General features: G+C 40.8%; 2 protein-coding genes across 3 annotated transcripts in view; both read left to right on the top strand.

Annotated features, from left to right (window-relative positions):
• The first annotated feature begins 1,193 nt into the window (after positions 1-1,193).
• On the top strand, positions 1,194-13,462 carry TMEM35A (transmembrane protein 35A). The gene is made up of 2 exons (XM_044234441.1): positions 1,194-1,446; positions 11,665-13,462. The coding sequence occupies exons 1-2, from the start codon at positions 1,327-1,329 to the stop codon at positions 12,070-12,072; spliced, it is 528 nt and encodes a 175-aa protein (XP_044090376.1). The 5' UTR covers positions 1,194-1,326; the 3' UTR covers positions 12,073-13,462.
• Positions 13,463-15,195: 1,733 nt separating this feature from the next.
• CENPI (centromere protein I) overlaps positions 15,196-25,707 on the top strand; it is a 78,777-nt gene continuing 68,265 nt past the window's right edge. The window contains exons 1-5 of one of the 2 annotated variants that reach the window (XM_044234974.1): positions 15,196-15,264; positions 16,935-17,161; positions 18,412-18,549; positions 22,800-22,918; positions 23,205-23,312. In XM_044234974.1, coding sequence (XP_044090909.1) covers positions 16,948-17,161; positions 18,412-18,549; positions 22,800-22,918; positions 23,205-23,312 — 579 coding nt within the window. In that variant the 5' untranslated portion in view covers positions 15,196-15,264; positions 16,935-16,947. The remainder of the gene's footprint in view (positions 15,265-16,934; positions 17,162-18,411; positions 18,550-22,799; positions 22,919-23,204; positions 23,313-25,707) is intronic. The other variant, XM_044234975.1, reaches the window with a different exon arrangement.

Raw genomic sequence — 25,707 nt, 5'->3', positions numbered from 1 at the left:
TAAGCCACCCAGGCACCCCTCTTTTTTTTTTTAAGATTTTATTTATTTATCTGACAGAGAGAGAGAGAGAGAGAGAGAGCATAAGCAGGGGGAGAGGCAAAGGGAGAGGGAGAAGCAGGCCTCCTGCCCAGCGGGGAGCCCAAGGCAGGGCTCCATCCCAGAACCCTGGGATCACAACCAGAGCCAAAGGCAGACGCCCAGTGATTGAGTCACCCAGGTGCCCAAGAACCTGGTCTCTTAACTCAGGTTAAGACTGCTTAGGTTTGAACTCTGGCTCTCCACTTTCTAGTTAGCATGTACTCTTGAGCAAGTTATTTTCCTGTGCCTCAGAGGTCCATCCATAAAGTGGGAGCTCATACCTAGCTCACAGTGTTGCTGTAAAGACTGAATGAGTTAATACAGGTAAAGGGTGGTTGTCTGGCACTTAGTAAACTTAGTAAACAGATATTGGTTATTATTTCAGGAAATCAGAGGAGGGAGAAACCATATCCAGCTGGGAATGGATCAGGAAAGTCTTGATGGAAGAGATAACATTGAAGACAAGATTAAACGTTAGAGAAGAATGATGGCTTAGGGAAAGGGAACGTAGGGGAGGTGGGAAAGCTCAGGTTGTCTGGGGCCCAGAGGAGATAGGAGACAAAGGGTGGCATGGGAGCTACTGGAAGATAAACTTCCAAAGAGAGGCAGAGGTCAAAATGCCAAATTTAAAACTCTGGAGTTAATCGCTGGGCAATGGGAGCCATTAACGGTTTTCCAGGAAGAGAAAGATAAAGTTTTCTTCAGTAGCAATGGAGCCTGACAACTTTGTGGTTTTATCCTCGAGTGTTACCCACTGCAGAAACAAGCAAACTGAGGACTCCTGTTTTGACTGAGGGAAAGGAAAAGGGGAGAAAACGAGGGAGGTGGCAAAAGGGGAGTAAATAACTTAGAGATGAAAAGTGCGCCTGGTGGGAAGTGGTGGGAAGGAGGTCTTCCCTTATTCCTCATTCCAGAGGCAGCCCAGGGAATGAACTCGAAGCATAACCTAGTTTCCCCCCATTTTAAGACGTGAAATTCCCACCTCAGTTTAGATCTTCTTTAACTTCCAGACTGTGCTTTTGGCCAGGAGTAAGAGTAGGGCATTAGGACCCAGAAATTGTTGTAGTGAGAGAGGTTGAATCTCGATCTCTCAATTTTTCTCTCGAGCTCCCTCCTCTCCCTTTGTCATTCTAGCTGCCTGCTGCCTCCGCAGCGTCCCTCTAGCTCTCTCTGTGCTAACTGCCTGCGCCTTAGACAGACGGGGTGCGCAAAGCAGAAGGATTAGTTGGGACCTGCCTTGGTGACCCCATGGCATCCCCCAGAACCGTAACTGTTGTGGCCCTCTCAGTGGCCCTGGGACTCTTCTTTGTTTTCATGGGAACTATCAAGTTGACCCCCAGGCTCAGCAAGGATGCCTACACTGAGATGGTAAGTGAAGCAAAAGGGTGACGAGGGACGCACCCCCCAGGGACTACGAGTACCTCTCCCCTTCTTTCCTTCCCAGTCCATGGTCCCGTCCCCTTAACCCCTACCCCCCACCCCAGACCTCACCCTCTCCCCAACAACTTTGCAGCTTCGGAGGTGCAGCTGGACAAGAGCGATTTCATTTGTAGGCTATGCTGGGAGCAACTGTTTTGGAGCCACTGGATGCCAGTTGGGGGAGGGGTTGCCCAGCGAGTACACCCCCACCTCCAAGTAAACCAGAAGGCTGAGACCTGCGTAACACCTGTCATTGGCAGGAATCCTTCCCACCTTCTAGCACACCCAAAGTCCGGGCAAGCAGTCTGCAAGTCTGATTCCTTCCCTTGGAGCTAAGAGTTTAGAAGGCTGGAGAGTTTATTTATCTTTGGGAAGAACAAAGGGGAAGGACGGAAAGAGCTGGGGGAGAACAGGCTACTAAAACAAGCCTTTCTTAGGGGCGGGAAAGGCACTCCTCATCCCTGGCTGAGAGCGGATCCCTAGCTGCCTGGGTGTGTGTGTCTCTATCCTTGAGACAAAGCAGTCTTGGCCCAAATAAAGGTCATTGAGTGCCTGCTTCTTTCTCTTCTCTCAAGGGAGACCTTGATGTTTTGTTTTGTTTTGTTTGTGGGCTAATCTGCAAAATCTGCAAAGTGTGCCTCTGCTGTCCTGCAAAATAGTCCATAATCCCCACCTTCCCTCTTGTGGATGCCCGGGGTCAGGTCCTCTGCAGTTTTTCCCCTCTGCAGAGTTGGAATCACCGAAGGTGACTGGACAAAACATTTCCTCTGCAACCTGGGGGCTGGGCTGCTCTCCCCAGTTCGGCGTGAAGAGGACTTGTTCTTATGCTGTAGAGTGTGAGGAGATGGCAGGGTATGTTTCCAGCACTTTCGGTCTCTTGTCTCTCCCCCTGTCACTTTGCCTCTTCATTTCCCCGCCCCGGCTGAAGAGAACCTGCTTCTCACTGCCTTTGCCTGACTGCCAAACCCATTACTGGGCTCTCAAGGTCAAGAAGGAAAGGAGCTTAGGGGAGGAACAGGAAGGGAGAGAGAAAAGAGGGAAGAGGGTCTCTCCATTAGGGCTGAGTCAAGGAGGAATAGCCCCACACGTTGAAAGGAATAAATAGCGCTCTCCTGGAGCCCACTGGGGAGCCTTCCAGAGCCCCTCAACGTGAGCTGCAAATAGATGGAGACTGGTGAATTGTAGATGCTCAGAAAATGTTTTCAGGCAGCTCTGGTTTCTGACTCAGGGTTTGAGCTGGTGCTTTCCGTGTCTCTCTCACCAAAGGATCACCCTGGGGGTGGGGGAGGGTGGCTGGGACTCCAGCGCCAGTGGCAAAGGTCTAGCCCCAGTGGCAAATACTAATGTATTTCTCCTTCTCCCTTCCCCTCCTCCCAGCGTGTTTGGCCAGATGGAATTGAAATCAGGTCAAAATGAGAATCCAAGGCAGCCTGCACTGGGGAGGGGAGGGGAGGTGGGGTAGCAGATGCCATCAAGTGCAGAGGGACCGGGTGGAGGTGAAACGCCACTATATTTTGGTTTCAGTGTAGTAGTTTAGTTTAGATTACAAGTAAATGAAATGCTATTGCTTTACTTTACTTTTTCAGAGATACATGTATTAATATGTTTGTGTGTGAGCCTTAGGTATTTTTGACTTTTCCTTTTCCTTAAAACATAGTAGCCTTCTTCAGTATACTCCCCGGCCCCCAGACCCTCCTCAGTTGTGTTAGAGGTCCCCCCAACCTGTACCCTAAGTACACTGTTAGGATCTGCAGGAAATCCAGCTAAAATGGAGTCACCGGGAAGCTTCTTACCAGCTTGGCAGGAGCTCACGAGGAGGATCAGCCACAAATGGGTTTACAGTAGGTTTCTTCCTAGGGAGTGGAGCTGTGTTTTGCAGTCTCTTGAAAGGCAGAAGAAACCAATGTCAAGATTTCGTATCATACAAAGGAACATATTTATATATAAGTATACGCTAATACAGCAGTATAGAACCATTGTGAGTGTGTGTATTGTGTGTGTGTGTACAGGCACAATTCTGTGCTTATGTGTTCAGGGGTATCTGGAAAGAATGGAGGAACTATATCTAGCTGGGAGGTAGACTTCACAGTAGTATGAAGCTTGAGGAGGATTTTCAGATTGCTTTTTTCAGGGTCCCCTCCTTCACTGAACATTGGCTCCAGGCTGGGGAGGGCTGTCCAGCATAGGGGCCACTGCACCAGTTCTGGGCTGGCCAAGCTTTATTCTTAAGTCCAAAGGAAATGGGAAAAATTCAGTTCTAGTACAAAGAAGGGACTCGATTTATATTTGTTGAATGGATGAGTGAATGAATGAGTCATTGGAGCATTGTCTTGGCTGGTCACCACCCTTCAGAGTTGTCTGGTTGGATCTTGATTACGTAGTTCAGGAGCCATTTCTTGCTCTCAGAAGGCGGTATGGCCCCTTAGGACCCCAACTCTAGATCAGCTAGGCTGATTATCTGGGATTTTCTGTTTTCCATTTAGGAGTGATTCCTCTGCATTGACAGTCATTCATTGCCTGCAGCAGCTTTTCTTACAAGATCTCAAAGTATTGTTGTTTAAAGATTATTTGTTCTTTAAAACATATCAGTGAGGTAAATTCATCTTATTATTCTTATTTTACTGATGGATCAAACTAATCCAATATCATAGGGTACGCTGTTGTGGGAGCAGAGATTAGAAACCAAGTCCATGACTTGGGGAGTAGAGGGGTCATTAATGATTACAACTGCCTTTTTGGATGTCAGAACTTGCAACTGATTCTTGAACATATCTGGCACATTCTCACTTCTTCTTTATAACCGTTCAACTACACCAATTCAAACCTTTACTTTGAAACCAATTTCAAATTTTAGATTTTTGGTTTTTTTTCTTTTTCTCTTTTTTTTAATTTTTCTTGTTCTAAAACCATTAGTGTTATGCTTAGGTGTTGTCCCCTCTGTGAGGAATCATGGCTGAAAACCCTACAGACCAATGACTATTAACTTCTTTCCTGTATACTGCAGAAACCAGGAATGGTTAATAGAAAGAGCACAGACTTTCAGTCATATAGGTTAGTGCTTGAGTCCTGACATTCCTAGTGTCTCAATTTCCTTATCTGTGAGATGAGGATAATAATTTTTCCCTTAGAAGGTTGTTGTAAATATTAGTTGAGATTATATATGGAAGCATCTGGTACAGTGGTAATTTACATATAGCCAGTGTTCAAGAAATGTTCCGGGTGAAGTGATGATAATAATTGATTCTGCATTATGCGGGGGCTTCCTGACTAATCTGAACGGTCAGTTTAAGGGATTGAAATCAGGCACTTACAAGAGCAAGATGCTATTTTCATGTGCCCTGGTGAACAGACCTTTACGCAATTAGCTAATTTTGAAAGCTCCACACTTGCTGCCTGTTAATGCACAGTGGATTCCATGCAGAACTTCCAGATGTCTCTCTGAATTGCCCATTTGGTGTGTGTCGCCCCATACCTCCTCCAGATTTAGCAAATGTCATTATAGAGTACTCTAAAGCCCACATGAACTCAACATGACTGATCACTCCCTTGACTAAATGCCTTCATTAATTCACTTGAAATTGGGAGACAGCACATACAAATGCTGCTAAGCAGTTTCCTGGGCAGTGATGGGGAACAAACAAATGGTTGACTTGCTCTAAATTTGGTATTCAGCTCTTTGAGGCAGTGGTTCCATTCTGTAATCAAAAGGGGCTACACGCAGAATGGTGAGAAAACACCAAAATCCCATCACAATGAAGCCAAGGGATTTTGGCGCTAAGAAGAACAGGGCAAGGCTCTGCTTCTTCTTATCCCCTCAAAGTGAAGGTTTGTTATTTGGTTGATTGGCTTATCTAGAGTTAAATGCCCTAGGGTTTGTATATCCTTGGGGAAACACTCCAGATGTTTGGGTAGTTTATTTAATGTCCTTAGGTAATCTTTTATGCTTCCAATCACTGCCATTAATTGCTTTCCAGCTAGGTAATAAGATAGTAATTCACTGATGCTTAGACTGCTCTCTGAGGTGGTACAGTACATTTATTCCATCAGAGAGGAAACTGACCCTGAGATGGAAAGTGACTTTGCTTAATTCCTACAGTCAACCATCTCAGGCTAAACTCCACTGGAGGTGATGCCAGGGAACGTGTAGCTTCTCAATGGCCAAGAGCTATGCTTGTTTCAAAGTGACCTTTGACTATTAGTTGACGTCTTCTGCCCTAAAATGCAATCTGGGAAGGATCCACTTTGGTCAGTAGGACGAGATTCGCCAGCTTCCTCTGTAGGTTGGTACTATATGACAGCAGAAAGTGGAATTGCTTAAAATGTGTTTATAATTCACATATTTGGCAATTAAACATGTGATGGCTTTTTATTGCATTGAAGAAATAATCAGTAACTCACATTTGGCTTTTTCCCCTACAAAGATGCAGGGAAATCATATTCGAGTCAGTAAATTTTGCAGCATTTATGAACCTTTATGGTCTAAGATATCAACAAAGCTGAAAATTTTAGCCAAAATGTATTTTTGTCAATGCCCTCTTTGGCTTTCATAGTTTTTTTCCTCTGTAAATTTTAGTGAAGTGTAACATACATTCTGAAATGTGCATCTAACGTAAATGTACAGCTCAAGGAATTTTCAGAATACTCCTGTGTAACCAGCACCCATTATCAAGAACACACCAGCTCTCCTGAAACCCGCCCTCGCCATGGCTCCTTCCAGTTACTACCTCCCCAAGGGTTATTATCTTCCTGACTTCTAACAACATAAGTTAGTTTTACGTTTTTGAACTTTATATAAATGGAATTTATAGTGGATTAGCCATTTTTTTTTCTTTACCTAACTGGCATAGGTGTACTGAAGTGGATCAAACCGCTTGGTCTCTGTTCCCATTTTGTCCTGTTAGCTGACTTGGATCAGTAATTAACTGCAATTGAAGATAAATGCAATAAGATAGTTTTGAGCTCTTCAAATAAATGCCCTTAGTATGAGATCATGGACCCTACGGTGTTCTGAAGAGTAAATGACAAAAAGAGAAAGGGTATGACTAAAGAAAGGCTCCATATGCTTTTGACTCATGTCTGACTCGTATCTTCTCATACCATAAGAACGGACCTGTTTGATTCACCGCTATTATCATTAAATTAATCACCATGGTTTGCTTGCAAATGCACGGACTTCTCATTGTATAGTTCACTGATAATGAAATGTGTGTGTGTGTCTGTGTGTGGCCCTTGTCTGATACCATGATGTTATGATTTTTTTAACTAAATCTCCAAAATGTTCATTTAATTTACAAAAGGGGAAACCCAGATAGTAAAATGCATAGTGATTTTCTCTAAGCAATTTAGGGGCAAAACTAAAATTGAAATTAAGCTTATCTTAAGAATCTCAGCCCAAGGAGGGGCGCCTGGGTGGCTCAGTCGGTTAATCTGCTGCCTTTGGCTCAGGTCATGATCCCAGCATCCTGGGATCGAGTCCCACATGGGGCTCCCTGCTCCACAGGGAGCCTGCTTCTCCCTCTGCATCTGCCTGCCACTCTGCCTGCCTGTGCTCTATCACTCTGACAAATAAATAAATAAATAAATAAATAAATAAATAAAAGAATCTCAGCCCAAGGATATTGTTGGACAATTGCTTTCTATGAAAGGGATTTGAAACATTTGACTAAACACTCTTCTTCCCTGCTTCCTTGCCCTATAAGGAAACTATGGTTACAGGGTCTGGGTCATTGCAATGGAAGGGAAACAGACCTAACAAAGTGCATTGTGAGAGCCTTTTGGGAGAGTGACTCAGTCAACTCTCTTTATTCTTACCATCAGGACAATTAAAGTCTTTAGAGCTCTAGTTACTATAGATTCAAGACATGTGACCCTTCTATTGTTAGAACTGATGTGGCGCAGACCAAACCCTGATGGGGCTGGCAATAGTAGGATTCTTTTGATGTCTCCATCCTACTCCACAGGAGAAAGAATAAAGGCCTTCCTATAATGTCAAGACTCCATCCAAGCTTAGTACCATTTCTAACAAATTAAACATTCCCTGTCTGGAGTCCTGGAGAATAGATGCTATCTGTACCTACTCAGCTTTGCACTAAAGATTTGATAAAATGGCTTATCCATGCGCAGTTTCCTCTGGAGAAAAAAAGGGAAAGAAAAAGAGGCAACAGTTGCATTAAAGATCCACAGTGGTAGTTTAAGAAGTTAGATAAACAACTGAAAAAGTAATATGGAGTTACACCAAATGTAAAGAAAAAAAAAAAGATCACTTACATCACGGGAACTTGATTTAAAGACCTGGAATTTGGCCCCAGGCTATGAATTCCACTATAGTATAGTTAAGAATCTATTCTTGAATGATGAGTGGTTAGCCTTAGCCAAAAAAGGAGCGTTTCCAGAAGCCATTTAGCCAGCATCCGGAAGTCTTGGCTCTGAACTGACTGTAAGAAACAGTCTGAGGGGTTTGAAGTGGCGGGGGTGGGGGGGGTGGGGGGGGGTGGGAGGTTGGGGTACCAGGTGGTGGGTATTATAGAGGGCACGGCTTGCATGGAGCACTGGGTGTGGTGAAAACATAATGAATACTGTTTTTCTGAAAATAAATAAATTGGAAAAAAAAAAAAAGAAACTCATCTTGCCTCCTGCGTTCATCATGTCAGAAGCTTACATTTACGATTGAGGAACTGCCTCTTGGGAAGCTTTGTGTTGTTAATTAGTCATTTAAAAGTGTTGAAGAAGACTCTTGTGTCTAGACCTTTCCCTGATGTTGCCCTGCTCTCACTAGAGTGCAGAGAGGGAGAGAGTAGGCAGGTGGCATCTAGTTTAATAGTGAGAGGAAATGGGTACACTTCTCCTCACCACCTCTGCTCTGCTCCATGTGGGTCTCCCGAAGTTCAACCCAGGGTTTTACTCTGCCAACTCATCAACATCTCTCCTAATTTCTCTGGGACTCCCTGATTTAACCTAAAATGGGAAGAGGGAGGAAGAATGACTAACCCTCCGTGTTTCTTTACGTGCTCAGGAATAGGATAGGGACTAGGGTGAGGTGAAATTTTAAAAACAGGATCTGACAAGGCCAGGACTGGGAAGAGATAAATGATGCAGGGTTGTATAAATGCAGAGCTGGATCCTGCCTTTATCTGAAGCTTTGATATTTTGCTCATTAATGATATCATTTACCTTACTCAAGAAATCCTTTTGGTGCCCTCTTAAATTTTACATTCAAGGCAAATAGCCTGGCTCATTTCACTTTATTCTTAACCCTGCTCAGGAAAATGAGGCTCAGAGAGGTCAAATAATTTGCCTATGAACACCCCACTAGAAAGTGACAGAGATGAGATTTAAAGCCAAGTCTGTCTGAATAAAAATTATGTTTTTTCCCCCACTAAACCATTGGTCTTTTAACAGTCCTCATAGAAGATTATCTTGTGCCACTTATGATAATTAATCCATGAAATAAGTTGCATTCACTGATACAGAAGTGAGAGAGATGACGACGTTTGTTCCAAATCTAGAGTGTGTGAACACTATTCTAAGTGCCAGATGCTTCTAAGAGGTCAAGTTGGCTTTCTGCCTGATTCTTATGATACTTGCCTTGCATCTGGAACTTTCGATTATTCTCTTCTTGAAAACCTTGGCCCCCATGACCCTGTCTTTCTTGGTTTTTCCCTCTACTTTTCTGACCACACTCTCTTCTGTCTGCTTTGTGGACCATCTTCCTCTTTCCATTTCTTAAATGTCAGTCACACAATTTTCCCCCTGTATATATACATTCTGCTGTATATATATATATATATATATATATATGTACACATACATATATATACACATATACTGTATATATACATATACATATACTGCTGTATTTATACTATATCTATACCTTCTGCTGTATATAGACTGTATATATACATACTGATGTATATATACATCAGGATGGATACTGATGACTATCCATTCTGTATCATTATTCTAGACCTCTATTACTGAGCTGCCTACCAGACATCTCCACTTAGATGTCTTAGAGATACTTCAACTAAAAAACCCAAATTGAATCCCTTACTCCTTCCTACCCCTTGCCCCACTCCCAATATGATCTTCCAGATGCATACCCAAACCTGGTGAATGGTAACACCCTTCTACCCACATACCCAAGTCGGAGACCAGAGAATCTTTCTTGACTTATCCCTTTCCCCCAGTGTCCACATCCAGTATAACAATAAATTCTATGATTTTGCATTAAAAATATTCTTGACTCTGTCCCCTTCCCTCTATCCCTCCTATGATTAATCTAAGTCTTTTATTTGGTCTCTTTGCTTCCAGGCATACTTCTCTCAATGCACCCTCCACACTATTTCCAGAAGGACCTTCCTCAAAAGCAAATTATGGTGCTCCCCCCGGCTTATAGGATAAAACCCACCTCCACAGCACAACATATATATTTCTCCAAGATGTCCTGGTGACACATATATAGACATATATAAGAGGATGTATATAGTTCTCATGATCCATGATTCATATCTATCTCCCTTGTTTCATGTCTCACTCTCACCCCTCCCTCTCCCAACCTATGCTGAACTGGGGCAGTGTTTGAAACACACAAGTCTGTTTTGTGCTTCAGGGCCTTTGCTCATCCAGTTTCTTCTGCCTGCAATGCCTTTTGCTTATTGATTTGCCAACACCTGCTCTTCCTTTAATATTCCACTGTAGCTTTTCTCTGTTTCCATCTAGGGAGACTTGACCACTCTGGTATGCCTCCACTGTTTCTACTGCATAATTTTGTTTGGCACCCATAACTTCTCTTCATATAAACTCAAGCTTCAGGAAAGAAGAGCCTTTGAATGATTGATATCTGTATCCAAAGTACCTAGACAGTGCCTAGTGCAAGGAAGCACTTAATAAATATTGAATGGGTTAATGGATACTTACTGAAAACAAAGCAGTGGGCCAACCTAATAAGACACTTGATAAAATCTCATCGATTTACTACAAAATGAGGATCAGGCCCATCTGAATACAGTGAAAAATATGATTATCTATTACCCTAAGGTCAATATAACCTTATTACTTTGCAATATATCCTGTGACTCCCTCCTCTGTTGTATGATGTCTCCCTTTGGGCTACAATTAGACCTTGTACAGATGTCTATTATGTGTCCTTAACCATATTGCTTTATACTGGCGATTTGTGTATCCATTTCCCCTCACCAGACCAAGAGCTTCTTGACCCTGGCTTATTTACCTTTTTATCTCCATTGCATAATCCATAGTAGGTGTTCAATATATATTTGTTAGATTAAAATTAATGAACTTGCACCAGGCTAACAAAGTAGCATCTTGTAAAGGCCTGGGACTTTTATCTCACTGACAATGAGACTAGTTTTTATCTTACTATATTTTAAAGATATATAAGGGGCTAACATTTGCACACATTTTAATTTTTCTATTTACTTAGTACTCACTTTTTAATTTTTGCAGATTCTGCAAGTGTAAACTCCTGCTCAGTTTTTTTCGAATTATCACAGATTCCAAATTTGGGAAGTCCAAATTAGTGAGGCTTTATCATACTGTGCCTTGCCTTGTTTCATTTTTGTTGTTGTTCGTATGCATCTGGGTTTGAACGAGACAGGCACTAGAAAATGTGAATGTGGCTAATCTGTAACAGATTTTACGGGCCCAATAAATTTTCTTATAAATGCTTTTAGTGTTGTTTATGATTTATAATCAGAAAATAATTTTTAACTATAAAGCCAAATTCTCTTTGGTGTTGTTACTAAGTTTTATTTATTTATTTATTTTAAAAATTTATTTTAGATAGAGAAAGAGAGTGTGAGTGGGGGGAGGAGCGGAGGGAAAGGGTCATGCTGACTCTATGCTGAGGGCAGAGCCTAGTCCCATGGCCCTGAGATCATGACCTGAGCTGAAATCAAGTGTTGGACCCTCAACTAACTAAGCCACCCAGGTGCTCTGCTGTTACCAAGGTTTAAATCATAGGGATCTCAGAAGACCGCTTGTTTTTTTTCTTATCTTCATTACAAGGCTTTTATTTAGGAGTTACAGTAAAAAAAAAAGGGGGGGGAATCTGGTGGGGACAGAAGGAAGCCCTTTCTTGTATGTTCTTCATTCTAATGTTAAAATCAACGTTAATGTGGCATTCCTTGTGGTATTTCACTCTAGAAACGTGCTTACAAGAGCTATGTCCGAGCCCTCCCTCTGCTGAAGAAAATGGGGATCAATTCCATTCTCCTCCGCAAAAGCATTGGTGCTCTTGAGGTGGCCTGTGGCATTGTCATGACCCTTGTGCCTGGGCGTCCCAAAGATGTGGCCAACTTCTTCCTACTCTTGCTGGTGTTGGCTGTGCTCTTCTTCCATCAGCTAGTCGGTGATCCTCTCAAACGCTACGCCCATGCTCTGGTGTTTGGAATCCTGCTCACCTGCCGCCTGCTGATTGCCCGCAAGCCTGAAGACCGGTCTTCTGAGAAGAAGCCCTTGCCACTGCCGGGGCAAGCGGGGAATGCCGGGAATGCAGAGGAGCAGCCCTCCTTATATGAGAAGGCCCCTCAAGGCAAAATGAAGTTGTCATAGGAAAGCAGAAGTGCAAAAAGTGGACCTTCCAGGCAGTTGCCTCCATGACACCCAGGAAGATGTCAGTGTGTGTGTGTGTGTTTTTTCATTTATTTATCTTGAGGGAGAGGGAAAAATATAATCTGCAAGTTAATGGTCTTATTGGCTTGTGTACACCTATACCCTAAAATGACTTCCCCACATAGACATATGTGCACCACCTTTAATCACTTTGGGGCAACTCACATCTTGCTGCATGTACATGTATATGGCTAACTGTTGAAGTGTATTTGTGAGAAGGACTCCAGCAAGCATGTGACTATAAGATTATGTGTGGGAAAATGTATTTACTGTCTGTGTGTGTGTGTGTGCGCATACACGCGTGCACACTTGTGCACGCAGGTGTGAGGATAAGGCTCTGATCTTGAACTAATCCTGCACAGGTATCCTTCCCTTTACAAACTGATTCTAGTGAGGGCAGAATAAAATAAACCTCTTCTAAAGAGAATCCTACTTACTTCTGGTATTAATCAAGTGATGTATTCCTGTGGGATGAGGGAAATTGAGCTGAAAACTTTAATTTACCACTTTAGGAGACAGTTGCTTCAATTCGAGACACTGAGTTATACTGGTTAGCCTCCACTGTAACAGTTGTTGAAATTTTAAATACTCCATATTGAGTTTAATTAAAATAAGGGATATATGCAGTCAATACATAATCTAATTCAAGTGATAAAATTGTAAGTTTCACCTTGCCTTTGCCCCAACTCAACCTACTAAGCGCCTTTGCTCACAGTTTGAAATTGAAGCAGTAAACTTTTACCAGACATCTTTTTTGGATTTTCTTAAGCCAAAAGTTGCCTCACTTCCTACTATTCTCAGCAACTAAGCAGGATTTGGCAGCTGCTCCATTACAGTTGAGGGAGCAGGGATTAGTTCCATTAGAAATTTGTGAATCTTAAACTCTAGTTATTCTCTTAAATCATCTGAAACTTGACAGAGGAGCTGTATCCAGTGTTTCCCTGCCAAACAGATTCATTACTCCTATTGAATCTTCACTGAACTTTGCTAGTGTAAACCGAGATCGCAGTTACTCCTGTGGTTGTCTCCTCTACACCTCTTTATCATTACAGTGGCTGGAGTCTAGTTGGGGGAAGGATATTTGATATGGGTTGGTTGGATTGAGCAGTATGAAACTTTGCTTTCTTCATTCAGTACTGCTGTTTCTCCTTGTTTGATGTGCTTTGATGGTTTTACTATTGTGCCAGGGATGGGGAGAGGGGTGGGGCATTGTGTGTGGGGGGAGTACATATTATTGTATTTTCTTCAGTGCCATTGTTCTTGTTAATTGATACCTCTGTCTTATTTCTCTCATTATTTCAAAATAAACATTTTTGAAATTTGGAGGAAATTGTCTGGACAGGTAATGAAATCTGGGAAGAAAAGTTTATATGAAGGAATTCATGCCATTTTATTTTTGATTCTGGATGAGGAAGTGAAAGAGAAGGAATTGTATATCACATAGTATACCAACGAGGTTACCAACTTTCCAATCTCATTTAAGTTCCCCCACACTTCAGTAATGTCAGCATATAAAGACAGAAATCCAGAGCATTAGGATCAATACAATTTTCAGGTTTAGGGAGTTCTGCTTCACTAGGTGACGCGAAGGGAAGGTGGAAGAATGAGTTCAGAGAAAATTGCAGGTCTAGGAAACAAAGGCGAACCAGTGCTCTCTCAATATGTGTATCCACAAACTGGCACATGTTCCAGTGCCACATACTTGTCATGTTAAGCAAGTTATTTCACCACTCAGAGCCCCAATTTCATCATCTACAAAAGACAAGGGGATTGAAGGCTTAAAATCCCTTCTAATACACAGTTGAGTCTATGAAATCATTAAGAGTATGGAAAATGACTCTTGAGAAATTTTCCGTTTTCCTAGATAAGAGCAGTTTATGTACTAGATAAAATCTCAAACATTCAGTTCTTATGCCTGATTAAACAAGAGTTCATTGAAGTACTTTGAAAATCATATAAGATGTGGTAAATAGTAATTTCTGGTGTAGTCTTTCCCAAATATAACAACTTAATCTTTGATTCTTCATTTCTCCCTGATTGCAGTTTCCTTCTACAGTTTTGCTCAGTTCATGGGTATGTTTTGGCCTCAAAAAATCAGTGAGAGCCATTTAATTTACCTTTCCTCTTTAATTCCTACCCAGTAAGAGATTAAAGTAGGGACTAGGCTCAGGTCTCAGACTAAACCCTTGTTGCTGTTTCAGCCAGTTTTTTTTTTTTTAAAGATTTTATTTATTTACTTGACAGAGAGAGATCACAAGTAGGCAGAGAGGCAGGCAGACAGAGAGAGGAGGAAGCAGGCTCCTTGCTGAGCAGACAGCCTGATGCGGGACTCGATCCCAGGACCCTGAGATCAGGACCTGAGCTGAAGGCAGCGGCTTAACCCACTGAGCCACCCAGGCGCCCTCAGCCAGTTTTTTAAAGACTCATTGATTCCTCAAAGTTAGAAATCTGTATGTGTTGCCTGGTAGGTTACGTGAAAGGTGCCACATCTAGTTTAAGACGCAGGTTTTTGGCAAATCCTGGAAGATATATATGCCCGCCCTCAGTGAAAAGAGGGCAGATCCAGCCGTCCTTTCCTCCCACCCCGGAACTTTGCCTGGGAAAAGCGACGGCTTCAGAAGTCAGAGACTCAATAACCTAAATCTCTTGTTCAGCAAGAGATAAACAGCCCTTATTGCGAAGTTTGCAGTTTCATATTTTCCTGTAAAGTTCTGATACTTGAGGGTCAATCTGAGCAAAATTATCACTGTAATTACTCTTGTTAAATTCAGGAATAAGGACACTAATTACCTCAAATTACGCAAAATGACGAATGCGAACAATATTAGGACCGTGGATACGCCAGCCAATCAGCTAGCTCCAGCAGCAACGGTCCACAAACCGTGGGTCCCCCTACCCGGGGCGGGCGGGGCAAGAGATTCTCGGGATTGGATCCGCGTCAGCGTCGGCGCGCGCGCGCCTCCTCGCGCCGTTGAGTTGTAACCCAACCAATCAGGCTTCAGCATAGCACGCCGCTCCGCCTAGGGCAGCCTGGGTCTCTGAAGAAGCGCATGCGCGGGGCGGGGCCCAGTCTTTTGAATCCGAGAGGCGGCGTTCGGATTACTGAGGCTTTGCGACTGAGGAGTGTGTTAGGTGAGGTACTTTTACTTTTAAAGACCGCGCGAAGTGGGGACTCTCAGAGCAGAGGGACTCTCCTGATTTCTGAGCAACTCTTCTGCAAGATGTGGCAGGGATCGGGCTTTTTCCCCAGCTCAGATAACTGTCCAGTGGGTCGGTCGTCCTGGCCGATTTTGCTCTCGCTCTCTGCAGTGGCGGTCTGTGAGGGGCTGGGTTTCTGGGAGGCGATGGGACAGTTCAGCTGGATGGGGTGAGAAGCTGCTCTACCGTCCTTTTTTCGGACCCCAGGAAACTACTTGGAACTCGGAACCTCCCATTGGGTTAGATACACATATCGCTCTCCAGCTCTGGCCTCATGTTCTAGGGAGGTGTGATTGAGGAACAGTCATTCCAACGATTTCCTTAGTTTTTCCCATTTGAAGCCAAAACTTAAGTCTTTCTGGGTTCCTCTCTTTCCTTTTCCGTACATCCTGTTCTTTTATCACGGCCTTGCCCAGTATATCTCCAAAACTTATCAGTCATTTTTTACGTTGTCCACCGCTATCTTAGGCCTAGTTCAGACTACAGTCATATTTTTTCTGGAATGGTGAAGGCTTTTAAATTTTAACTAATTATTTTTTTAAAAGATTTTATTTATTTATATGACAGAGAGAGACAGCAAGAGACGGAATACAGGCAGCCGCTTAATCGACTGAGTCACCCAGACGCCCCCAGACAAATTTTTTAAAAAGCCTTCGGGGCGCCTGGGTGGCTCAGTGGGTTACCATCTGCCTTTGGCTCAGGTCATGATCCCAGGGTCCTGGGATTGAGCCCTGCATGGGGCTCCCTGCTCAGCTGGGAGCCTGCTTCTTCCTTTCCCACTCCCCCTGCTTGTATTCCCTCTCTTGCACTCTCTCACTCTGTCAAATAAGTAAGTAAAATCTTTTTAAAAAAATAAAAATTCATCTGTTCTCACTCCTTGACTCCCAACATTCTGTTCTCCACACTGCAGCTACAAAGTCTTAAATCAGATGGTGTCACTCCCCTCTCTCACACTCCTTCCACCCTACTCCCATAAGTTTCAGGAGATCAGAGACCTTGACTGTTTTTTTTTAATCCCTAGTAACTAAAACAGTGCTTTGCTTTTGATGATGTTCAATAATTATTTACTGGATAAATGACTTAATTAATGGGGAATGATTCTGTTGTGAGAGTCCTTAGTTTGGTCACCAGTTTCACTTTTGAACTAAGCTGTTTTAACTTAGCACTCATGAAGTGGAGAGTGTAAAAGATTAAAAACAAAATGGGGGGGTGGAGAAAAATAGGAGTGAGTGGAAAAAGTAAGATTGAATGTATGAGATGGATTAGTTTTGGACTTGATTTTGTGGTAGAGCCATTTTAAGAGAACTTGCTATGTTGCTTGTGCTGATTTTTTTCCACAAGAAGTCCTGTTCAACTGGTGAATATTACCCTGGAGAGTTGTTTCTCCCTATTCCTGTTTAGGTCAAGGACTTCTGTGAAAGTTAGCCTTCTTGTTGCCTGGATGTTTGTTAGGGTTTTTGTGTTTGTGTGAGTCTGTATTGTTTGTATCCTAGGTATTGTGTACTAAATGTTGGGAATACAAAGCAGATATATATGCTTCCTGTCTTTGTGGAGTTAAAAGGGATGGTTTGTTTAATGGTAACTTGACACTTGTTTCTGTATAGAGCATGTGCAATAATGTCATCTCAAAAGAGAGTTAAGGACCCTCAGGCTCAAAAGAGGACTTCACAAGTTAATGATAGTTATCAGACTAATCTGGCGGGGGAAGAAAAAGACCTGGATGACTCAAAGCACAGCTTGAATGATGAACAAGACAGTCCAGAGGATTATGGACATGCTGATGATCAAGGAGAAGATGCTCTGCAAATAGCAGTGAGATACTTTGAGAAGGGTAAGACAGATAATTTTCCTTATGAAAGTTCTATTGCTGTAAAAATGTCCTAGACTTTTTCTTAAGGATTTCTAAAGGAAAGCATATTTTTGCTCAATCCATGCTTTTCTTTATTTAATAGGCATTTATTAAGTGCTTCCTAATATCAGTATTCTGGGTACTGGGGATACAACAACAAAGAAAATTTTTTTCCACAAGAAGTCCTGTTCACCTGGTGAATATTACCCTGGAGAGTTGTTTCTCTCCAAGGTAGTTTCCAAGCTGTTGCACATTGGGATTATCTCAGAATCTTTTTTTTTAAAAGATTTTATTTATTTATTTGACAGACAGAGATCACAAATAGGCAGAGAGGCAGGCAGAGAGAGAGAGAGAGAGGGTGGGGGGAAGCAGGCTCCCTGCTGAGCAGAGAGCCCGATACAGAGCTCCATTCCAGGACCCTGGGATCATGACCTGAGTGGAAGGCAGAGGCTTAAACCACTGAGCCCCCAGGAACCCCTTATCTCGGAATCTTTAAAAAACACTGATGCCTGGCATCCACTGTAAGACATTCTGATTTTATTGGCATGGAATGCAGTCTGAGCATCAGGATTTTCAAAAGGCTCCCTGGGTGATTCCAATTTGCAGGGAAGTTTGGGAACTACAGTCCTAGTATTGAATCTGCTTATAGTCTAAGTTCAGTACTTTTAGTTAGTTTAGAGCAGACATGCCAGGACATGGTTCAGTTTTCCTTACTGAAGGTGCTGTTCCAATATTGCTGTTAAATATTCTAGAATTTTAAAGGCTTTGAAAGGTTTTGGGGAAGGCATTTTTTTAAAAAGATTTATTTATTTATTTATTTGACAAAGATCACAAGTAGGCAGAGAAGCAGGCAGAGAGAGGAGGAAGCAGGCTCCCCGAGGAGCAGAGAGCCCGATGCAGGGCTCGATCCCAGGACCCTGGGATCATGACCTGAGCTGAAGGCAGAGGCTTTAACCCACTGAGCCACCCAGGTGCCCCGGGGAAGGCATTTTTAACATAGATCTATTTGTTTAGGAGCACCTGGATGACTCAGTTGGTTAAGTGTCTGGCTCTCGATCTTAGCACAGTTCTTGATCTCAGGGTTGTGAGTTCAAGCCCCATGTTGAGTTCCATGGTGGGTGTAGAGCCTACTTAAAAAAAAATTTCTTTTAAGTATCCTAAGTTGTAACTGTTGGAGTGAGGACTGAAAAAATTTTAAAGGTCCCACTATTTAATATTGTTCCTTTTTCCAGATTCCGCTAAAACTTCACAGAGTAAAGATAAAATCTTGGAAAAGCACTTGAAAACTGTGGAAAATGTGGCGTGGAAGAATGGGTTAGCTCCAGAAGAAATTGATGTTTTATTAAATGTGGCACTCAATGGCAAATTTGGTATGATAAAGGGATACATTTGTCATCAGTTTGCTATTAATTTTGCCTTCCAGACTTTGAAATAGATTATTGGAATTAGTTGCAGTACTTTATTTGTATTATTTTCTTCATAAAACCAATCTGGTAAGATCATAAAGTGGGCCTTTTTTGTGTTTAAGTTATCTTATGAACCAGAAGTTTCTGTATACATATACTGAGAATGGTTAGTTATTACGTCTTTACAAATAGAATGTATAGACTCTTGTCACCAAATACATGGGAGTCATTTTTAGTATTTCTCTTAAGAAGCATAGATAAGACAGCCTAAGAGATCACTTAGTCTCTTTCATTGCTTCAGGATCACTTACTATGGCAAGTCCCTTCTGAAACTGTCTCCATTCCATTGTGTTTGACCTTAACAGTAAAGATGCTTTTTCTTTTGTGGAAATGCTTCCTTTCCTGTTCTAAGTGTCTTGGGGAGGACTTAATGGAGAGGGAGACGTTCTTAGAAAGAAAGAACACCTGGCCAGTATTCTTATTTATTTTTTCAGACTCAGAAGGTATTTTAGGTCTTGAACATCTATTCTCATTTTAAAGGTGAGGAAACAGAGACCCAGAGTTGTTAAAGAGACTTGTTTAATGTCAGCTAGAACTGAGGAGCTCAGATCTCATAACTCCCCTTCTAGTGTTTATACCACATCATACTACTACCGGGTTTTCTACTGGTTATTTTTTTTTGAAATATTAAGACATCTATCAAAACTGGATGATTTATATACTCTTTCCTGGGTCTTGCATATGGGGTTCCTTTGTGTATACCCTAACATCATGTTTTGCAGGGGTGTGTGTTTTAAAGCAATAACACATTACTAGCCGAATTCAAAGTATGACTCTCAGGTATTTTAGTTCTCTACTTTTACTAGATTAGTTCTCTGTGTTTTCCTACAAAGTGAAATTTGAATTGGCTCTTATAAGTGGTTTCAGATTGTTTGGTTCTGTTATCTTTCCAGGGGCCCATGTTTAACTGGTGAGTGTCTATTGAGAATTTTCTCCCTTCTCTTAAAACATGTACGGGATAAACAAGTGTTTTCTATATTGGAATTTCTCTTTTTTGATATCTCAGAAATGAATGGTTAAAAGGTTTTCAGGATGTTTACCAGGTCTTGTGGCAAATGCATGCCTCAGCCTTGGAAACTTATATATGACAATTTTAAACAAAATCTCTGGCTTTTTTTTCTTACTTTTCATTTTTCCCTTAAGCTGGAATTGGTGATGTCAGATAGGGCCCCCTTAATTCTTTATCTCCTTTTAGTTATTTCTGTGAGATCTTCCATCACCACTGTATCTTTATCTGTAGATCTTTTGCTAAGTTTAAATTCATATTCAGGGGCAGGTGTGTTTGAAATGTCATATTAAGTACAAAAGGACTTCAGACACTTAGAACTTAAAAAGTCACGGGGAAGTAAGTATTTAGTCTGTATTGAATTCACCCCTTGAATTTGGTACATGTGTGAATTGTTAGTGGTCAGACTGTTTTAAGCTTTAGAAGGGTTAGGGGATGGGAGTGGGGGAAAAAAAGAAAATGAAAACAAGAAACCATGGTGGAATATAGAAATTTTTATTCTTATGATTCATTACCTGCCATTACTGCTTTCTTCCTTCTCTGCAGAATAATGGGGTAGAAATTGAGACTGTATGTAGCATGAACAAATTTAGAGATCTAATGTACAGCATGATGATTATAGTTAATACTGTATTGAATACTGGAAATTTGGTAAGAGAGTAGATTTCAGGTGCCCTCACCACACAAAAAATGGTAACAACGTGAGGAGATAATATGTAAATTAGTGTGGCTATAATAATCATTTCCACTATGTATATGTATATCATGTCATCATGTACATCTGAAATATAAATTTTATTTTTTTTTTATTTTAAAAATTTTTAAAATTTAATAGCATTTATTGAGTCTATAATATATAGCATTGAGCTAGGAAATCTGGAACATCCTACTTATCCTTGACTGGGTAATAACAGTAGCTACAGTTCCTTAGGAAATTACTATCTCATAGTCAGTCATAGGCTGAGTGATGGACATTTACCATTTCACAACCCTAGGAGGTAGATACTTTATCCCCATTTTACTTATAGAAAAGCCAAGGCTCAGATGGCTGAAGAACCTTGTTTAAGATCACACAGCTTGTCAAGATGTGTAGCTAGAATTCTTTTCTTTTCTTTTCTTTTCTTCTTGATTTTAGGTAGGTTTTTTGTTTGTTTGTTTGTTTTACATTTGGCAAAGTTTATTCATTTTTCTTTTTAAAGATTTTATTTGTTGGAGAGAGTGAGTGCGAGCACGCACAAGCAACGGGAGCAGCCGGCAGAGGGAGAAGCAGGCTCCCTGCTGATGTAGAATTTGATCCAAGGACCCTGGGATCCTGACCTGAGCCAAAGGCAAACACTTAACCTACTGAGCCACCTAGGCTTGCCTACACACTTTTTATTTCAAAAATAAAAAAATAAAGAGAAGTCTTTACCCTCAGGGGGAAAAAAGATGTGTATAAGATGTTTCTGAGAATGCTACTTGCAGGCAAAGTTAAGATCAGTGCTATTTCAGTGAGTGGATGTGATCATCATGCTATAATACATATAAAACAGTATTTACAGACACATATATTTCTAAGAATGCTACTTGCAGAAGTTGAGAACAGTATTATTATAGTGAATGGATGTGATCAGCACACTGTAATGCATGTTAAACAGTGGTTAAAGATGCATGGATCCAAGATGTTTTTGAGAATTCTATTTGCATGAGAAGTTGAGAAAAATGTTTTTTCAGTGAGTGGTTGTGATTACCACATTATAATGTAAATGAAACAATGCTTACATACCAAAAATATTGATGAGATATACATTTAATTCTTGGAGATTTAATAAACAGAAATTGATACAGGGTGTATAAAAAGTTATTTGCAACATCACTTCTATTACCAGACGGGAGAATTCCATGGAAGCCCAGAGAGTATGATGGAAAGATTGGACCAGTATAAAATATATTACTGCCAGCTAATTCCAAGAATAGCTATTCCATTCTGCTTTCCTCCCCACTTTTTGGGAGGGATGGAGAATACAAATGTATTTCTTTAGTTTATTTATTCTTAAATGAACCAGCTCATGCAGGATGTCTGTCAGTAGTTTTAAATAAGTCAGAATCTATGGTGCCGTTAAAAAATAATAACGAAATAAGAAATAATCTTGGGATTCCTGGGTGGCTCAGTTGGCTAAGCATCCGACTTGGTTTTGGCTTAGGTCATTATCTCAGGGTCTTGGGATTGAGCCCCCTGTCAGCCTCTGCCCTCAGTAGGGAGTCAATTTGAGGATTTCTCTCCCTCTCCCTCTGCTCTTCCCCTGCTCTGGCACACGCATGCTCTCTCTCTGAAATAAATAAATATATCTTTTAAAAAAACCTTGAAATTTTCTTAAGATTTTTTTTTTAAAGATTATTTATTTATTTGACAGACAGAGAGCACAAGTAGGCAGAGAGGCAGACAGAGAGAGAGAGGGGGAAAGCAGGCTCCCTGCCGAGCAGAGAGCCCGATGCGGGGCTTGATCCCAGGACCCTGAGACCATGACCTGAGCCGAAGGCAGAGGCTTTAACCCACTGAGCCACCCAGGCACCCCTCTTAAGATTTTTTTGAAGTATAATTCACATACCATAGAATTCACTCTTTCTTTTTTAAAAAAGATTTTATTTATTTGACAGAGAGAGAGATCACAAGTAGGCAGAGAGGCAGGCAGAGAGAGAGGGGGAAGCAGGCTCCCTCCTGAGCAGAGAGCCCTATGTGGGGCTCGATCCCAGGGCCCTGAGACTATGACCTGAGCTGAAGGCACAGGTTTAACCCACTGAGCCACCCAGGCACCCCTGAATTCACTCTTTCAAAGCATGCAATTCAGGATATTTTTTAGCTTATTCACAGAGTTGTGCAACCATCACCACTCTCTAATTCCCAAACATATTCATCATGCCAAAAAGAAACCTTGTAGGCATCCTTCCTTTTTAAATAGAAATACAGAACCTAAGAATTTGCTTTATTGTTATATTAGAACTTAAAGATACATTTTTGTTTGAAACTGTTTTGTAAAGATGTTAAGAGATACCTAATACTACTTTTTTATTGCCTTTAGTATTAAGTGAGATTTTAGGACTAAGTGAATAATAGTAAAGGAACAATCAAGTTTCTAAAATGTAGTTTAATTTGGAGTTTGCTTTCTAGGGAGTGCTGTAAATACTCGGATATTGAAGTGTATGATTCCAACAACTCTAATATCAGAAGATTCTGTGGTTAAGGCGGTCTCCTGGCTTTGTGTGGGCAAGTGTTCTGGTAGCACCAAGGTAATCTTTTTAAACAGTTTGATGATAAGCCCTTCCGAACCACTTAAGGGCTGGCGAGGAAAAGCCACTTATGAAGTAATGGCAGTGGCCTTTTGTGCAAAGGCTGTAGTTTTGGAACAATATAGCTTGATGCAGGGACTTTGCTCAAGCATAAATTTTTACTGAGAAATAAAATCTATTATCCTACTTTGTGCTAGAAGCTTCTAAAACAGCCCTGAGTGGGGAATTAAACTCTCTCCCGTGCCAGTTATATTTCTCTAAAGATAAGCATTTTGTCTCTCAATAGGTACTTTTTTATCGTTGGCTGGTTGCAATGTTTGACTTCATTGATCACAAGGATCAAATTAACTTGCTCTATGGCTTCTTTTTTGCTTCATTGCAAGATGATGCACTGGTAAGTAAAAACTGGACAACACCATATTATCAGTCAAATGGCATGTTCTTGTATGTTGACATACCATGTATACTTCAAAGAGCCACACAATGCATTTTTCCTTATTTTAAAATACATCAAACATATAGAAAAGGAGAAAGCATAACATAACAAACACCCTTGCACCTCTCATATTAATAAATGTAATGTTTTTATCATATTTATTTATATCTTCTTTTAAGGAAATAAAAATGTTATGGATAGAATTGACTCCACATTGGAGTCTCTGCTAATTTAGAGCAATGATTACCATCTTCTCTCTAAAACCACTTCAACAGGTCCTATGGGTCACTTATTCTACATTTTCTTGATTAACACTGCAAAAACCTCATCAGAATTAATGAGAAAGAGAGGATTGCTTTTGATGAGATGCCAATGGGCTGATTTTTATTAAATAGCATAATTATTCCCATTGAAAACATTAATAACTCTAAGAAATTAATCTATTGTCCACCTGGAAGACTTTCAAGAACCATCAGTAGTTCATAGACCATGTGAATCATTCATCTAACCAAATTCCTCTTGCCTTTGGAAAGGGAATTCATTCATTGATTTCATTTTTAAAAACTGATGTTTTCACTCTGCTTGTTACATTGTACTAGGTGCTGTAGAAGACTCAAAGTGCTGGGGCACCTGGGTAGCACAGTTGGTTAAGTGTCTGACTCTTGATCTCAGCTCAGGTCTTGATCTCAGGGTTGTGAGTTCACACCCCATGTTGGGCTCCACACTGGGTGTGGAGCCTACTTTTAAAAAAAATGAAGTTTAGCAGAGTGCCTGTATTCTAGGGTTTTTAATCCAGTTGGTAGATTAAGGAAAGCATGTAAAGTTAAATAACTCAGAACTTAAATTATCAAAGACAGTATATGATAACGTGAGGAGAGTAATTGTGGTGATATTTCCAGGAAGGAAGCACTGTAAACCAATGATTAGAAAAAGTGTCATAAAGTATTTGGGCATTGAGCTAGGCCTTGAGATGGAATAGGATTTAAGATTTGATAAAAGGAAGTAGTGTTTTATGTAATGGGAACATTTCAAGCAAAGTTGTGAGCTGTGTAAATTTTGTTTCCAGAGACCTTAAATAGATCAGACTGACTTACAGTTGTGTCTGGGAGTGGTGGAAGGTAAGGCTGAAAAGGTTAGATGAGGAAAGATTGTAGAGGTCTTTGAAGGTGTTGCTAGCTGATTTGAACTTTATCCTCTATCCAGCGGGGGAAATCACATAATTTTTGGGCAGAACATGTTGAAAGCGGAATTGTAAGGAAGTTGTGTTTAGTAATGCCAAACAATATGAACAAGGAGAGAGGCTAGTGTTGGGAAAAATAGGAGACTATCATGATGATCCAGGTATAACTTGATGAAGTCCTAGACTAGCAGTTCTCAAATTTGATCTGTGGACCTCTTGCGGCTCTCTGATTCAGGAGTTCTGAGAGGTTAAAATTATTTTCATAGCAATATCGAGATATCTGGTATTTTCATTGAGTTGACATTTGCACTGATAGCGCTAAAGTAGTGGTGAATAAAAGTGCTGGTGCCTTAGCAAGAATCAGGGCAATGGGGCCAAACTGTATTAATGGTCATTTTATTCTTCACTATAGTTTAAAAAAGAAAAGCTAGTTTCTCTCAGTGTCCCAAATGAAGTAGTAAAAATTCATTAATTTTATTAAATTTCAGCCTTTGAGACATGTCTTTAATATTCTGTGTAATAAAGTGGGGAGTACAAATAAATCCCTTCTGTATACTAAACTGCAGTTGTCCTTAGGAAAAGCACTTGTGTTACTGAGTTGTGAGCTAAACTAGCTGCTTTCTTCATGGAAAACCATTTTTTACTTGCAAGAGTGACTGACATATAAACTATGATTATCTAGACATGGGTATTTGGCAGATGTTTTTTTCAAGAATGAAAAGCCAGCCTGTCATTTCAAAGAAAACAGCTCACAGTATTTGTTGCCAGTGATAAGATTTGAGCTTTCAAGTGAAAATTATGAGGTTGGAAAATTTGTATCTACCACTGTGAACTTGACAACTTCCCAATACTTAAACTTTTCAAATGAAATTGGTAACAGTATTAATGAATGTGATTTTTAGATATTGTATAATGAAATGTGTCAATATTTGGAAGGTTGGTGTAACTCAATGAACCGATATTTTCCAGATGACCAAGTATGATGTTGTAAAATTATGAATGGGTAAAAGATCAATTCACAATGAAAGATATATCAATGAATTTTATGTGGATATGTGTGTATTTATTTAACATTTTTTTCAGTAGACTTTAATTTTCTATAGCAATGAACTGTAATGGAATAGTACAAAGAGAGTCCATTGGTAAGGTTTCAGATTCTACATTGTGGCTAAC

This window comes from Neovison vison, chromosome X (assembly GCF_020171115.1).
Source record: "Neovison vison isolate M4711 chromosome X, ASM_NN_V1, whole genome shotgun sequence".
Classification (NCBI taxonomy): Eukaryota; Metazoa; Chordata; class Mammalia; order Carnivora; family Mustelidae; genus Neogale; species Neogale vison.
This window is presented reverse-complemented; position numbering and strand designations above follow the sequence as displayed.

What these genes read in the sequence shown, in the direction of transcription:
- TMEM35A (XM_044234441.1), top strand. Translation starts at nt 1,327, where the DNA reads ATGGCATCCCCCAGAACCGTAACTGTTGTGGCCCTCTCAGTGGCCCTG. An exon ending in AGGATGCCTACACTGAGATG is followed by an intron (nt 1,447 to 11,664) that starts GTAAGTGAAGCA and finishes ATTTCACTCTAG; the next exon opens with AAACGTGCTTACAAGAGCTA.